The sequence below is a fragment of the Rhincodon typus genome, chromosome 22 (genome assembly GCF_021869965.1).
Source record: "Rhincodon typus isolate 14 chromosome 22, sRhiTyp1.1, whole genome shotgun sequence".
Classification (NCBI taxonomy): Eukaryota; Metazoa; Chordata; class Chondrichthyes; order Orectolobiformes; family Rhincodontidae; genus Rhincodon; species Rhincodon typus.
In genome coordinates this window covers 3,196,598-3,214,037 of record NC_063353.1, presented here as the reverse complement: position 1 = coordinate 3,214,037, position 17,440 = coordinate 3,196,598, and the positions used below count along the sequence as shown (strand labels likewise).

General features: G+C 41.4%; 1 protein-coding gene across 1 annotated transcript in view; it reads right to left on the bottom strand.

The window, feature by feature from the left end:
- Nucleotides 1-814: 814 nt before the first annotated feature.
- fgd6 (FYVE, RhoGEF and PH domain containing 6) overlaps nt 815-17,440 on the bottom strand; it is a 96,501-nt gene continuing 79,875 nt past the window's right edge. Inside the window, exons 15-17 of the mRNA XM_048610199.1 lie at nt 14,834-14,933; nt 980-1,126; nt 815-897 (exon numbers count right to left, since the gene is read on the bottom strand). Coding sequence (XP_048466156.1) covers nt 835-897; nt 980-1,126; nt 14,834-14,933 — 310 coding nt within the window. The 3' untranslated portion in view covers nt 815-834. The remainder of the gene's footprint in view (nt 898-979; nt 1,127-14,833; nt 14,934-17,440) is intronic.

The window sequence follows — 17,440 nt, the reverse complement described above, 5'->3', positions numbered from 1 at the left end:
ATCAGGAGATCTAAAATAGCCTTATCCCTATAGTTAGAGCTATAGCATCTTGCTGCAGAAAACAGTTACAAAAAACATTCTACGGGTTCTCTGGCCCTAATGGTCTGGGTTTCTACAACTCCATCCCACACAAGACGATCTGCAAGCCCACTCCTTCTTGGGTGAACAGATTCTGAACTAGTCATCATTCATCATCACTCTCCTCTGCCTATTTAAACTTGCTCATACATTGAACAAAATGTGTGACTCCACTGATGTTCTCCAAATAAAATATGTTGCGATTGGGAATCTGTATTGGCCCTAGCTATGCTTACCTTACTTGAGGATTCACTGAACATTCTTTGTTCCAATCCTGCATCGGCTGACCTTCCTTACCTCTTTCTCAAGTACATCGATGACTGTAGTGGTGCCATCTTTTGCTTTGGTTGGAAGATATCTTCAGCTTTATTTCCACTTTGTAGCCTCTTTCTAACCTTCACATGGCCCAACTTTACCTTTCCTTTCTAAACATTTTAAAAAGTTTCCATTTCCAGTACTACTAAATGGTTACTGACCTGAAACATTAACTTGCTTTCTCATTTCAACAATGGTGCCAAATTTTGAGTAATGCCAACACTTGTTAATACTTCAGATTTTCTGCATCCACAGTATTTTACTTATGTAAGGATTTTTGAACTGTGTTTATGCAATTACATTTCTTTGTATTAAATGTTTTGCCTTATGCAAGGTGCCAGCTTAACTGTGAAAGCTAACGAAACAGTACAAATGAAGAAAGCTGTGCACCTGATGGAACTGCATAAACTTAATGGAAATCCCCACATCCTGGTTACAAAGCTATCTTTCAGAAAAGAACTTGAAGATTATTAGAATGGCTTCTGGAATGGCCACTGCTGGAACCTGAAAAAAAATTGTAGCTCAATAAAAGATACAAAAAGTAAGCAGAGTCAAAGCAACACAAAATCTACAACCGAACACTAACCTTTCCACATGCTCTACAGTGATGCCGCCTCCAGGTAAGTGTAAAGTCACATGTGCAGATCATGCACATGGTAGCCCGAGGATCAGGGATCCATATGGGTGCCTTAGTGCCCAAAGGTGTATTTAATTCTGGTTTGTCTGGTTCTTCCTAGAAGAAGAAAAAAAGTTCACAATAGCTTAGAAACTAAAAAGAAACTGAACAATCTATATTACCTGCAGGATGTTGCAACATATTGAAATTATATAAAAATTTTTCTACTTCTTTTAAAAGATGTACAAGAATGAGGTATTAAGTGGGAATTAAATGTTTCCTGAATCAAAGAAGGGTAATCAAACTTCATGAAAAATCTAACACGCTCTGGCAAAATTTTAAGTAACTAGTACAAGAATCCAAGATATTGGAGCACTATATGAGATTTCAGCTCTACACTGTAGAGCTCTGCCTCGGCCTGAAACAAAGTTTGCTCCATTACAGATTAGATATCTGTTTAATTATAATTGAGGCACAAGCACAGGAGAGGAAGGATCAGGTCTTAGTTCTCAAAGGTCCAACCTTTAGGAGTTTACCCTCATTGCTCCTCTTTTGATTAAAAATAAATAAAAAATAAATAAAACATTTTTAAAATTCATTCACAAGACAAGGGCATTGCTGGCTAGGCTAGCATTCGTTGCCCATCCCTAATTGCCCAGTGGGCAGTTAAAAGTCAACCACATTCCTGTGGCTCTGGTAAGGATAGCAGTTTCCTTCCTTAACGGACATTAGTGAACCAGATGGGTTTTTCCGATAATCATCATTGGACTCCGAATTCCAGAATTTTATCCCACCATCTACCATAGTGGGATTCAAACCCAGGACCCCAAAACATTACCTGGTTCTCTGGATTAACACTCCAGCGATAATACCACAAGGCCATCACCTCACCAAATGCCAGGCTCTAAGGTTGCAGATTGTGCTGGAGTTGATGGCCCACAGCACCTCATGGATGCCCAGTCTTGAGTTGTTAGATCTGTTTGAAATCCATCCCATTTAGCATGGTGATAGTGCCACACAATATGATAAGGGTTAATCTCAATGTGAAGGTGAATTTCTTCTCCACCATGATTGTGTGGTGGTCACTCTTATCGATACTGACATGGACAGATGCATCTACAGCTGGCAGATTGATGAGGATGAGGTCAAGAATGTTTTTCCCTTTTTTTGATTCCCTCACCATCTGCTGCAGACCCAGTCTAGCAGCTATGTCCTTTAGAACCCAGCTTGATCAGCAGTGCTGCTGCTGAGCCACTTTTGGTGGTGGACATCAAAACCCTCACCGAGAGTACATTTTGAGCCCCTGCCACCCTCAGTGCTTCCTCCAAATGTTGTTCAACGTGAGAGTTTAACATGGAGGAGTACTGATTCATCTGCAGATGGAGGATAGTATATGGTAACCAGTAGGAGGATTCCTTGCCCAGGTTTCTTCTGAAGCCAAGAGGCTTCATGGGGTCCAGAGTCAATATCGAGCACTCCCACGGCAACTCTGGATTGTATTCCACTGCTGTGCTGGGATGGTGATGGTTCTGTCTGGCACATTGTCTGTAAGGTATGATTCCATGGAGTATGACTATGTTAGAATGTTGCTTGACTAGTCTGTGAGACAGCTCCCCCAATTTTGGCAATGGTCCCCAGATGTTAGTAAGGAGGACATTGCAGAGTTGTCAGGGCTGTTTTTGCCATTGTCTTTTCCAGTGCCTGGTTCGATGCTAGGTGGTCCGGTTTAATTTCTTTGAGACTTCACAGGAATTTATACAACTGAATGGCTGGTTAGGCCAAAGTCAACTACATTGCTATTGGGCTGGAGTCACAAGTAGACTAGACCAGGTGTAGATAGCAGATTTCCTTCCTATCAACAATGGTTTCATGGTCATCAGTAGATCCTTAATTCCAGATTACTTTTATTGAATTGGCGGGATTTGAACCCACATCCTCAGAACATTAGCTGAGTTTCCGGATTAATAATCCAGTGATAACCACTAGGCCATCACCTCCACTCCCCTCATCAATCTAACTCCTCAGATACAAGAGGCCCTTTGGCCCATTGAGGATGTAGCACCAAAAATATATGTCTACCTGCACTAGTCTCACTTTCCTGCAATAGGCAAGTCATGAAGCCCTCAATCACACAAAATTATGACACTTCAAGTGCTTACCCAAGTACTTTTTGAAGGTTGTGAGGCTCCCCCCACCTCAACTACCTTCCCAGACTGTGCATTCCAGACCCCTCCATCCTCTGGGTTAAGGAAGTTTTCCTCAAATCCCCTCTGAACCTTCTGCCTTTTACTTTAAAATTATGACCCCTTGTTACTGAATCTTTGACTAAAGGGAACAGCTGCTTTCTATACACCTTGTCCATGCCCCTCATAATCTTCTACACCTCTATCAGGTTCCTCCCTCAATCTTCACTGCTCCAAAGGAAGCAACCCAAACTTATTACCTCTCTTCATATCTGAAATGCTCCAACTCGGGCAATATCTAGTGACTCTCTTTTGATTTATTTATTTGATATGTAACCAATTCTTATCTTCTATATCCCTCTATGCCCCTTCTCTGTTTATCTCTCTATCACACTATCTCTTCCTTTATCTCTCTCTTGAACCTCCTCTCTAAGTCTGACCTCATCTCTCTATCCCCATTTTTATGTTCCTCTCTATCCACCCCTCTCCATTTCCCTGCTCTATCTCCTCCTCTCTGTTCAACACTCTCAACAACCCTCCCCTTATCTCACACTGTTTATCTTTCTCTCTATTCCCCTCTCTTTATCCCCCCCCCACCATTTCTCTCTGATGCCACCCACAACATGGTGGCTGACTGTAATTGAATTGAGGCCACATCCTGTATAATGTCCATTTATGGACTATCATTTCAAGGATCACATTATAAATTTCCAGTATTGACACACACTCAAAATATTAATATGAAATATATTAACGTATGAAATGGCAGAGAACTCATGGTATTTGGGGGATAAATTCTAGTTCTGTTCATTTTGAATGGCCTTTGCAAGATTCTGAAAGTTTCAAGAGAACTGTGATGGCAAGAATAATTACTAAGGAACCATATGCTTTTCTTCCAGAATAGTTCAATAAAGGGTAGGACTTTTTTAAAAAATTACTCAACTTTACATGTGGTCGAAGAGTGCAATATACTACTAGAACCTGATCTCACTGACAATTGCAGTAAAGAGTTCACCATGGAATTTCCTTCAATTTTCATAGAACTTCTAAAACAAGAGCAGGCCATTTGGCCCATTGGCCCAAAAACAAACTATATTACTTCATACAAGACAATTTAAAACTCTGTCATCATAAATGTCCGAAAGAAACCCTTTAATCTCCTGTAATAACCTTACAGATATTCAAATTTCAATGAATAGTCAACTCTCTTTCCACGCAAAAGCTTCTTATTGAACTGGCACAGCTGCAAGAGTTTATTTTCAGCAAATATCTGCATCACTTAATGCTTTTTCCTTGAGTTAATGTCTCTTTCTGAATCCTTTAAAACTAGCTATTACCTCTGTTCGCTTATTTCTCAACATAAATTCATTAATCTCATGTCTTCTACAGGCTTGTATGATGTTGTCCTCTCTTGACACCTCCACAGCTTCTGCTACTTGAGTTTTCTTCCCACTGATTAGTAAGCACTTCAGGATATCAACTAATAGTACTTCTTCAGTCAATGACTTCTGTCTGAATGAACCTGATTCTTGGTCCTCTTCTCTCTCTAGGTTCCAAAACTCGGTTAGCAAAAACTCCAACATCTAGTTCCCACAGCACATTGCAGCAACCCGGAAACTACGCAAAGCAGAAAAGGAGCACCTATACGGAGTCTTCAAAAGGAATGGATATCTGAAAAGCATAATCCGCTGTTAACTCCAAGACAGACCACAGCAGGAAGACACAACACGACCAGACTCACTAATCACCCTACCGTACATCAAGGACATTTCAGAGATGACCACAAGACTACTCAGACCCCTAGGTATCAGTGTAGCCCACAAACCACCCTGCGACAGCTACTGACAAACAAAGAATCCCATACTCAAAACCAGCAAAGCCGGTGTAATATACCAAATACCATGCAAGGACTATGAGAAACACTACATAGGCCAAACTGGAAGAAAATTGACAATACGGATACATGAACACCAGCTAGCCACCAAGAGACATGACCAATTCTCACTTGTCTTACTACACACGGACAACGAGGGACACGAATTCGACTGGAACAACACATCCATAATCGCACAAGCCAAAGAGAGACAAGCCAGGGAATTCCTGGAGGCCTGGTATTCTAACCAGAACTCCATCAACAAACACATTGAATTAGATCCTGTGTACAAACCACCGAGAAAATGAACTGGAAATGGTACCAAACACTCCAACAAACTGAGGCATATAAATAACAAGCGGGACAGAACACGGACGCCTTACCGGAGGTGCACTGATGATGTTACCTAGCAAGGTGACAAAACATTTGCAACCAAACCCATTGGCTTGGCAAACACGTCTACAACCTCATCCACAACCCGAGCTACAAATCTTCTCAAAAACTTGAAATTCCTAGTCTTCCCTAAGCCATCGAGAAACCTATACGATGAGTATCTCTTGGATTCAAAGGGCGTGAAGTTATACTTTTCCATAATAAATTCCATCGGCCATAGTTTGGTCCACTCACATATTTTGTCTATGTTCTCTTATACCACTTTACATAGCTTACTGTGCATCCTTACTTAGTTTTAGCTGCAAGGTTGCATGTACAACTTCCTATAACTTTAAAAAAAAATTTACCTGTACACTGAATAGTTGATGTCCCAATAAAGATTACAAGGGGAAACCATACAAGCTGCATTCTGTTTCTCACGAAATTGTCCCTTTTTGTCTCCACTGTTTTACAGCCAATTATCAATCCATATCACAAGGTCACCTCCAATTATGTACACTTGCATTTTTACTGGTAATTTCTTGCGCTAAATCTTATTAAATGCAATCACAAAGCACATGCAAAGCACAATCTAGGTTAATGTAAAGAAATACAATGGCTTTTTTTTTCATAAGAGCTGGGGAGCTCCCCCAGACTCTGGTCAAAAATTATCTTTTGACTCAGCAACACTAAAACAAATTGAGTCATTTTTTTCAATGCTGTTCTTGGGATATTACTAACCACAATTTGGCTGTCACATATCTCTAGACTCCAACATTATAAACCTTTTCCCTGCCAGGACTCAATAAAAGGCAACAAGAACATTTATCATTTGTGATTTTCCATTCACTAAACTCAAACAAGGTATAACTTATCAAGGTCACAATATATTTATAAATGCGAGTGTGAGAGAAGACAAAAAGATCTGATAGTGTTAAGTATATACACAAAGTACAAAGCAGCAAAGTTGCTGTGGCATCAGGAGCTGGAAAATTATGGTAAAATGCAAACAGGTCTAGGTCACATGAAATATTGGTCTTCAAGTGGGCAGAAACATTAGTTTTTCCTTTGCTTTACCTTCTATTACTGTCAAGACTAGTGACCAGTGTTAGAGATCACAATTACAGTAATCAGAGCAGTTAATGCATGTCACACAGGAGGGATCCACAAAAATAGCAGAACATGACTTTCATTCAACCCTCCTCCTAATGGCATTCCTAAGAAAAAGCACGCTAAACTAAATAGAAATCACATTCCCAGAAGAAAACATGCAGTAAGAGTCGGTTAATATATGATCTTTTGTTTACATTAAAATCCTATTGGCTGCCTTGAACCAAAAAAAATCACCTTGTTAACACTTACTAACTTGCAATTCAATACCTGTAGGGACTGAACTTTTAAAAAGATATTTGAATTCCCAGTGACTGACTCCTAGGAATTACATGAAAAGATTTCAAATTTTAACACACTAGCTGTAACAAACAACAAAATGTAACATTGACAAAACAGTACTTAGGAGGCAATGAGTACTCTAAATTACAGAAAAGAAAACCCTTATTAAGATTTCAGAGCAACAAATAATCCCATATTGCATACATAATTTCAAGCTTCTTTTTAATAGAACTGCAATTGTTTCAGAGCTTTTCTCAGCTTCTAAACAGTGCACATCTCTCCATTTTACCAAGCAATAGCATCGAGTGCCCAAAGGTTCCCTCAGTCCTCTTAAGTATTGAGCTGACATTCACCATTTACACCACTCCAGCAATTTCTTCTGGTCTTTCTAGGGAAAATCTTCCAGTATCCTTAAACGTGTAGATTCCCCATCTTCGATTAGCGAAGAAAATTGCTCCAGCAATGTCTGGCAGCAAACAGAGAAAGCAGCCTGTCCCTCTGAAGACATAACAGCTTACTGTTCCTCATCTGACTTTCTCTCTTTTTCCTGTGCAAAGTTTCTGAGAAAGAAATTCTGCTATAATGAGAAGACCTACTTAAGTTTTCAGATGTTAAACCTAATATCTGCATTTCAATTACACATGCTATAGTTGCCAATCCTTACTCTAACCAAGACCACAGGTTTGCCAGGCAGAACTGATTGTAGTTCACATGACCCTCATTACACCATTTATCTTAGGGTAAAGAGACCGTCCTTAACATAACCATGTTATAAAACCTCACACTCATATCACTTAAGTCAAGAACTCCTGATAAATGATGATGATTTAGGAACACTTTTTACCCAGCACATGCTTACCACTTCCATTCCCTACCATCCTGCTCGTCATTCCCCTCTCCCAACCCTCCCACTCGCCAAGCCCCTCTTCTAAAGCCTTGATGTCCTACAAGTGAAGGTACAAGTGAAGGTTCAAGTGAGGAAAGCAGCAATCAGTGTATAAATAACACTGAGCATATGCAATAAACGTGCTAAAATGAAAATGCGCTATTTGAATATTGTCTAAACGAGGGATACCTACGGCAACGCATTATTGAAAGGGGGCAGTAGGGGTCACAAAAACACTTCAAAGTGTGGAATTCCATCTAAAGGTGGAAATGTCTCATTCCTGTACATGTATATATATATATAGGTTTCAACGGAGGACAGATTTGGACTATCTGTGATTGCTCTCATGGATAATAATACTAACTCATCATTCAGATGAAGGATGGGTAAATAGTTGAGGAACCGGTAAGCTACCTATTACCACCCATGAATTGTACCCAAGTATCAGAGGCTTTCGGCAATGTGAGAAAAGATGAGTTGGTCCCTGTCCATTTTATACACATATAAAGAAACAAAGAATTTGCACAAAATTTTCTATCAGGTTTGATTAAATCTGATAAAGTAGATGCCATTGACACATTTTAAGTGAAGATTCGATAGCAGGAGCAGGGAATAGAAGGAAACAGCAGCAGGATGGATTCTAAACATTGTATACATCTGTTGAGTCAATGTAGTACATGTAACACTGAAAGATGGTCAGTGAACTCTCAGTTCTCAATGTTGATTTTTTTGAGAAGGACGTGGAAGCTTAGCAAAAATCATTAGCTTAGTTTTAAAATAAAATTCTCAGCAAAATGATTGTTAAACAAAAGACAACTCTATAAACAATTAGCATTAAAGTCAACACACTTATGCTTTAGATTTTTATATGGAAACTGTCACTTTGCTCAATCTAATGTTACTTATTTTGAGAAGCAATGCAGACGCTTCAGCATGCTAAAAAGTTAGGCTGTGTTTAAGGCCAATATTACCACAAGATGGAGTAATGTGCACAAATGTGCAGAATTAGAGCATTGTTGGGCTACATCATTACAAAGTGATGGACCAGCAGTTGACTCTAATAAAGACAGCACTGCTGGAACACAATAGGACAGAAGTTTTTGTGCATCTATGGCAATGTTAAGTATTCTGATCATGAAGATTTTAATCCTGCAGAATATGAAATCAGTGTCCACCAGCTACTCCATAGCAGTTGATGTTGTATCATTCAAATGCAGGCTGGATATCTGTGTGACTGCAAGGCCTGCATCTATATCTCAGGCTCAGTCATTTGACATCAAACCCCTCAAATTTCCTATTGAGAGAATACACTAACTTAGAATCTCATTTTTGATCATGTGACATTGTCCACACAGGCACATTCTGGCAGCTCAGATTTCTGGTGTAGCAGGTCAACATCTTCTGGGCTCCTCTGCACATGCTCAAACAGCGCCGGGTGGCTATTTTTAATGGCAGGCACAAAAAAATCTAAGAATTATTATTTTAACTGCTTAATTCCTCTCATGCTATAAACTTATTACCATTACGGTCAAAACAAGAAACTTGAATTTCACTTTTAAAATTTGAAATTCTACACACAGATTTAACTATCTTTTGAGCTGACATCACAATGCCAAGCCTGACCTCATTTCAATGTGCAAGGACTACAGTGTGAGGTGAGGAGCTCCTGTTGATTCATGTAGCTCTTTCACTTCTGACCAGTTCGTCATCACTTCCTAATGTTCATGACAATCATGAGTTGCCAAGTTGACAAGTGTACGCTGCTCACACCAATGTGTGTTTGTGCGTGTGTACGTATCTTGGATTCATCGGAGCATTGCGGTATACAAGTTAGTTTTCTGAATTTATTTTTCTTGCAGCTGATTGAAATAACCTCACATAGACAAACTGTTACCTACTATTAACTAAAATGAGACTGTACAACATATCATCGGTCAACAATAAACCTATTTAGGATGTCGCACCTTTGTAATTTGAGAGGACAATTAATAGAAATCATGTCATGCGCCTTAAAGGTAAATTAAGTCAACAGGTAACTTCAGTTCGATCACCAAAAGAGTAATTTAAAGTAGCAATTGCAAGCTGTTCAACCCAGCCCACACAACTTTGAAACAGTTCATAAACAGACAAATTGAATCAGTCTAAGATAACAAGGTGTACAGCTGGATGAACACAGCAGGCCAAGCAGCATCATAGGAGCAGGAAGGCTGACGTTTCGGGCCTAGACCCTTTCAGTTGTTTCAGCGGCGGGAGTCCGGGAGGAAGCGCAAGGGCAGCCTGGGAAGGTAAGCTTTTCGATTATAAAAATCTTACCTCGCGTGACTCCATTTTTGGAGTGAGTAAGTGAGGTAATATATTTGGGCGGTTGCTTTACCCAAAATACTGCCTAGGTAGTGTCTCCCACCCATCCTCCTCCTCTAACCAAAACAAAAAGTTCTGAGCGCTGATTTGGTAAGGCTACTAGTTTTTTTTTAAATGGTCTGTTTGGGAATTCAGAACAGTGGGAATGGACGTTAGGGCAGTTGCATGCTCCTCCTGTAGAATGTGGGAGGTAAGGGTCACCACTAGCGTCCCCACTGACTTCATCTGTGGGAAGTGCACCCAACTCCAGCTCCTCGGAAACCGCATTAGGGAACTGGAGCTGGAGCTGGAGCTGGATGAACTTTGGATCATTCGGGAGGCGGAGGGGGTAATTGAGAGGAGTTACAGGGAGGTAGTCACACCTCAGATACAGGAAAAAAGTAGATGGGTTACAGTCAGGGGACGGAAAGGGAATAGGCAGACAGTGCAGGGATCCCCTGTGGCCGTTCCCCTCAAAAACAAGTATACCGTTTTGGATACTGTGGTGGGGGGGACTTACCAGGGGTAAGCCATGGGATACAGGTCCCTGGCACAGAGTCTGTCCCTGTTGCTCAGAAAGGAAGGGGGGAGAGGAGGAGAGCATTAGTCATTGGGGACTCCATAGTTAGGGGGACAGATAGGAGATTCTGTGGGAACGAGAGAGACTCACGGTTGGTGTGTTGCCTCCCAGGTGCTGGGGTCCGTGATGTCTCGGATCGCGTTTTCGGGACCCTTAAGGGGGAGGGGGAGCAGCCCCAAGTCGTGGTCCACATAGGCACCAACGACATAGGTAGGAAAAGGGATGGGGACGTAAGGCAGAAATTCAAGAAGCTTAGAGCTAGAACAAACAGAGTTGTTATCTCTGCTTTGTTACCCGTGCCAGTGCTAGCGAGACAAGGAATAGGGAGAGACAGCAGCTGAACATGTGGCTACAGGGATGGTACAGGAGGGAGGGATTCAGATACCTGGATAATTGGGGCTCATTGTGGGGTAGGTGGGACCTCTACAAACGGGATGGTCTACACCTGAACCAGAGGGGTACCAATATCCTGGGGGGCAAATTTGCTAATGCTCTTCGGGAGGGTTTAAACTAATTCAGCAGCGGGATGGGAACCTGAATTGTAGCTCCAGTGTACAGGAGGTTGAGAGTAGTGAGGTCATGAATAAGGTTTCAAGGTCGCAGGAGTGTACCGGCAGGCAGGAAGGTGGTTTGAAGTGTGTCTACTTCAATGCCAGGAGCATCCGGAATAAGGTGGGTGAACTTGCAGCATGGGTTGGTACCTGGGACTTCGATGTTGTGGCCATTTTGGAGACATGGATAGAGGAGGGACAGGAATGGTTGTTCCAGGTTCCGGGATTTAGATGTTTCAGTAAGATCAGGGAAGGTGGTACAAGAGGGGGAGGTGTGGCATTGTTAGTCAAGGACTGTATCACGGTGGCAGAAAGGACGTTTGATGAGGACTCGTCTACTGAGGTAGTATGGGCTGAGGTTAGAAACAGGAAAGGAGAGTTCACCCTGTTGGGAGTTTTCTATAGGCCTCCGAAAAGTTCCAGAGATGTAGAGGAAAAGATTGCAAAGATGATTCTGGATAGGAGCGAAAGTAACAGGGTTGTTGTTATGGGGGACTTTAACTTTCCAAATATTGACTGGAAATGCTATAGTTCGAGTACTTTAGATGGGTCAGTTTTTGTCCAATGTGTGCAGGAGGGTTTCCTGACACAGTATGTAGATAGGCCAACAAGAGGCGAGGCCACATTGGATTTGGTACTGGGTAATGAACCAGGCCAGTTGTTAGATTTGGAGGTAGGTGAGCACTTTGGTGATAGTGACCACAATTCGGTTACGTTTACTTTAGCGATGGAAAGGGATAGGTATATACCACAGGGCAAGAGTTATAGCTGGGGGGAAGGCAATTATGAGGCGATTAGGCAAGATTTAGGATGCATAGGATGGAGAAGGAAACTGCAGGGGCTGGGCACAATTGAAATGTGGAGCTTGTTCAAGGAACAGCTACTGCGTGTCCTTGAGAAGTATGTACCTGTCAGGCAGGGAGGAAGTGGTCGAGCGAGGGAACCATGGTTTACTAAAGAAGTTGAATCTCTTGTCAAGAGGAAGAAGGAGGCTTATGTAGAGATGAGGCGTGAAGGCTCAGTTAGGGCGCTTGAGAGTTACAAGTTAGCCAGGAAGGACCTAAAGAGAGAGCTAAGAAGAGCCAGGAGGGGACATGAGAAGTCTTTAGCAGGTAGGATCAAGGAAAACCCTAAAGCTTTCTATAGGTATGTCAGGAATAAAAGAATGACTAGAGTAAGATTAGGGCCAGTCAAGGACAGGAGTGGGAAGTTGTGCGTGGAGTCTGAAGAGATAGGAGAGGCGCTAAATGCATATTTTTCGTCAGTGTTCACACAGGAAAAAGACAATGTTGTCAAGGAGAATACTGAGATACAGGCTATTAGACTAGACGGGATTGAGGTTCATAAGGAGGAGGTGTTAGCAATTCTGGAAGATGTGCAAATAGATAAGTCCCCTGGGCCGGATGGGATTTATCCTAGGATTCTCTGGGAAGCTAGAAAGGAGATTGCAGAGCCTTTGGCTTTGATCTTTATGTCGTCATTGTCTTCAGGAATAGTGCCCAGAAGACTGGAGACAAGCAAATGTTGTCCTCTTGTTCAAGAAGGGGAGTAGAGACAACCCTGGTAATTATAGACCAGTGAGCCTTACTTCGGTTATGGGTAAAGTGTTGGAAAGGATTATGAGAGATAGTATTTATAATCATCCAGAAAGGAATAATTTGATTAGGGATAGTCAACACGGTTTTGTGAAGGGTAGGTCGTGCCTCACAAACCTTATTGAGTTCTTTGAGAAGGTGACCAAACAGGTGGATGAGGGTAAGGCGGTTGATGTGGTGTACATGGATTTCAGTAAAGCGTTTGATAAGATTCCCCATGGTAGGCTATTGCAAAAAATACGGAGGCATGGGATTGAGGGTGATTTAGCGGTTTGGATCAGAAATTGGCTAGCTGTAAGAAGACAGAGGGTGGTGGTTGATGGGAAATGTTCATCCTGGAGTTCAGTTACTACTGGTGTACCTCAAGGATCTGTTTTGGGGCCACTGCTGTTTGTCATTTTTATAAATGACCTGGATGAGGGCGTAGAAGGATGGGTTAGTAAATTTGCGGATGACACCAAAGTCGGTGGAGTTGTGGATAGTGGGGAAGGACGTTGCAGGTTACAGAGGGACATAGATAAGCTGCAGAGCTGGGCTGAGAGGTGGCAAATGGAGTTTAATGCGGAAAAGTGTGAGGTGATTCAATTTGGAAGGAGTAACAGGAATACAGATTATTGGACTAATGGTAAGATTCTTGGTAGTGTGGATGAGCAGAGAGATCTCGGTGTCCATGTGCATAGATCACTGAAAGTTGCCACCCAGGTTGATAGGGTTGTTAAGAAGGCATACGGTGTGCTAGGTTTTACTGGTAGAGGGATTGAGTTTCGGAGCCATGAGGTCATGTTGCAGCTGTACAAAACTCTGGTGCGGCCGCACTTGGAGTATTGCGTACAGTTCTGGTCACCACATTATAGGAAGGATGTGGAAGCATTGGAAAGAGTGCAGAGGAGATTTACCAGGATGTTGCCTGGTATGGAGGGAAGGTCTTATGAGGAAAGGCTGAGGGACTGGAGGCTGTTTTCATTAGCGAGAAGAAGGTTAAGAGGTGACTTAATAGAGACATACAAGATGACCAGAGGATTAGATAGGGTGGACGGTGGGAGACTTTTTCCTCGGATGGTGGTGGCTCGCACGAGGGGACATAGCTTTAAATTGAGGGGTGATAGATATAGGACAGATGTCAGAGGTAGGTTCTTTACTCAGAGAGTAGTAAGGGCGTGGAATGCCCTGCCTGCAACAGTAGTAGACTCGCCAACTTTAAGGGCACTTAAATGGTCATTGGATAAACATATGGATGATAATGGAATAGTTTAAGTTAGATGGGCTTCAGATTGGTTTCACAGGTCGGCGCAACATGGAGGGCCGAAGGGCCTGTACTGCGCTGTAATGTTCTATGTTCATTTTTCTGATGAAGGGTCTAGGCCCGAAACGTCAGCATTCCTGCTCCTATGATGCTGCTTGGCCTGCTGTGTTCATCCAGCTCTACACCTTGTTATCTCAGATTTTCCAGCATCTGCAGTTCCTACTATCTCTGATACAAATTGAATCAGTCTATTACTTTGAATTTTTTTTGCAGATCTTTCAAACAAATGACATTTGCTGAAAAGGACAGGCTGCCTGATCTGTACCAGTTATATTGTTTCTTGCAACTATGTAGATTTTAGCACTGCCTTTTATCTTGACACTATTCCACTTTTCCAAAATTGTAACTAATTAGTATATTAATAACCATAAAATCCTTTGAACTGGCAATGCTTTTATGAAGTCAATCTGCATAACAGAAAGAGTTATTAAATTCTCAGTAGATTCACCATATACAAACAGGCAGGCTTAACTGTGGGAAGATACAATGTTTGTTAAGAACTGCAAACCAACATTGCATACAGTACAGACTGTTAATGTATTCCGTTGAAAACTAATTCAAAATGTCTTCCATATTGCACAAAGCAGATATCATTTGTTCACAAAAAATATAAGTAAAGTCTTAAGTGTATTAAGAACAGAGGGAGGAGATAGCCTAACAAATCAGAACCAAAAGTATCTCATGTTGGTGCATTTAGTTTCATCTATTCCCTGAAAAACTCCAAAGACCTTTTTTTATGATCATCATACCTCAAGGCTTTTGCTTCCAGTGAATGTTGTCCTTTTTTTTGTGTAGTCCTCAATGGCTTTGGAAATGGCTTCTAACCATTCGTCTCTTTCTGCTGCTGAACTGTATAGTCAGAAGAGTCAAAGTTCAGAAATAGTGTTGACAAAAACGAAATATACAAAGTATCTGTAATGTAGGGTTAAGATAATCTATGCTTTGACACTTTTATGAATGTTTTACTTTTCATTGATTCCAATGCCTATGTCATGGGTTTCCTTAACTCTCATAGGAGGTTGACGGTATAAAAGCTCCACCCCTATTTAATGAAATGTAGCTTGATTTGGAGCTGTGAAGCAGCCCAATTTGTTTGCTTTTTCTTCCCCAAAGGAACATTGAAAGTGCTATCTTGTTCAGACATATAATTCCATTAATTTTAATTGCAAGACACACAATCAGCTCCATCACTAAAATTTAAACATACAGAACAGGGAAAATGAATTAAGAAATTTGCCCTATTGCTACAAAGGGCATTCAAACAAGAAAGGGTTGTACTGCCACTTCTTTTTAAAAAAGAAAAATATACAAAACCAATACAGATAGTGGCTTCTCAATGAGGCCACCCCAGTGATATCTCCGCCAGAACTGTTGTCTTAATAGTACTTAATTTCCAGGCAGCCCAGTAACAGTCCTAGAATTTCCTGAGCTTACAAAACCACACATCCTAAATGCTTAATAGAGTCAGAGTCATACAGCATGGAATCAGGCCCTTCTGCCCAACTTGTCCGTGCTGATCAAGTTTCTTAAACTGAACTAGTACCTTCTGTCTGCATTTGGCCCTTACCCCTCTAAAGCTTTCCTATCGACGTACTGTCTAAATTCTTTTAAATGTTGCATATACGCATTGAAATATCTCCACAGAGGCCAGTATCCCATCACCAAATCACCCTTTATTTACAAGTGGAAAGTCCTTAACACTGATCAAAGCCAGCTCTCAAGAGTGTCAGGATGTCTGACATTCCCATTTTTATCTGTCAGCCTGGACTCCCTGATTGGACCAGATTAACAGCCCCAATCAGGGAACTCATTCTGAGGTCCACCTGGCTGACCTCGTTACAATCACTACACACACCATCCTCGGTTTGAAAAGTTGCCCCTCAGTTCCCTTTTAAATCTTCCCTTTTCACCTTAAACCTATGCCCTCTAGTTTTGGACTCCCATACACTGGGGGAGCTTGGCAATTCACCTTATCTATACCCCTCATTATTTTACAAACCTCTATAAAGGTCACCCCTCAGCTTCCTACGTTCCAGGGAAAGAAGTCCCAACCTATCCAGCCTTTTCTTATAACTCAAATCTTCCAGTCTCAGTAACATCCTTGTAAACATTTTTTACACCCTTTCCAGTTTAATAACATCCTTCCTGTAGCAGGGTGACCAGAATTGTACACAGTACTCCAAATATGGCCTTACCAATGTCTTGTACAGCTGTAACATGACATCCCAACTCCTGTGCTCAGTACTCTGACCAATGAAGGCAAGCATGCTAAATGCCTTCTTCACCACCCGTCTATCTGTGATGCCACTTTCAAGGAACTATGTACCTGCACCCCTAGGTATCTCTGTTCATCAACACTCCACAGGGCCACACCATTAACTGTGCAAGTTCTGCACTGGTTTCACTTCTGAAAATGCAACACCTCACAGCTTCTGTTTCAGATGCATAGGGATTTTCTCCGTCTGTTACATTACTGGCATGACTCCATTCAAGGGACTCTCAGCATATATATTCTGTTAAAAAAGGACAAACTCTTCCATCACAAAGTACTGCCTCCAGGTTTTCCTTTCTACTTGATTGTTCCTGCACTGTTTCCAGTTCCAAACGTAACACTTTAACGTCAATCATGCCACTACCATAACAAATGAAAACAATTGTATCCTAGTTTCCTGCTGAGAGATATCAGCACACTGCAGACATCCTGATGTGAGAAACTAAAGATAGTTGTAAAGGGCTGCATTAATACCTCAATAAGGATCAAGAAAATTTATCAGGCCATTGACATAAGGGATTGTTTAGAGGCAGCCTGAACTAATTTTTTTAATAGTACCCCAAGCAGTTGAGATTAGAGTCGAGTTGTTGCGCAACTGATTTATTTTACCATCGGCAATTATAACATGCGTACAACGTTAGGCATAAGTTTAAAGCAAAAATAACAAAGCACCAACTTCAGTCTTTTCAAAACAAAGAATTTGAAAAATTCTTTCAGCCAAGCATTGGAGGTAACAATGAAGTGTAACAATGGACAAATTGTACACAATCACTCATTCTAACCTCATAATAGTCATTATTTTTGTTTTTAGGAGGAGTAATTTCATAGTCTGAACATATATTGCTTCCCCTCATTGTTAAGGAGTTTGAAAGACACAGGATGATGAGAATGCCTACCCTTTCAGCTGAGGGAAAAGACAACATAGAAATAAACTCAATACCCTTAATAAACTCAGAGAAAGCAAGAACTGCAGGTGCTGTAGTCAGAGACAATATAGTGTGGAGCTGGAGGAACACAGCAGGCCAGGCAGCATCAGAGGAGCAGGAAGGTTGACGTTTCGGGTCAGGACCCTTCTTCAGAAAAA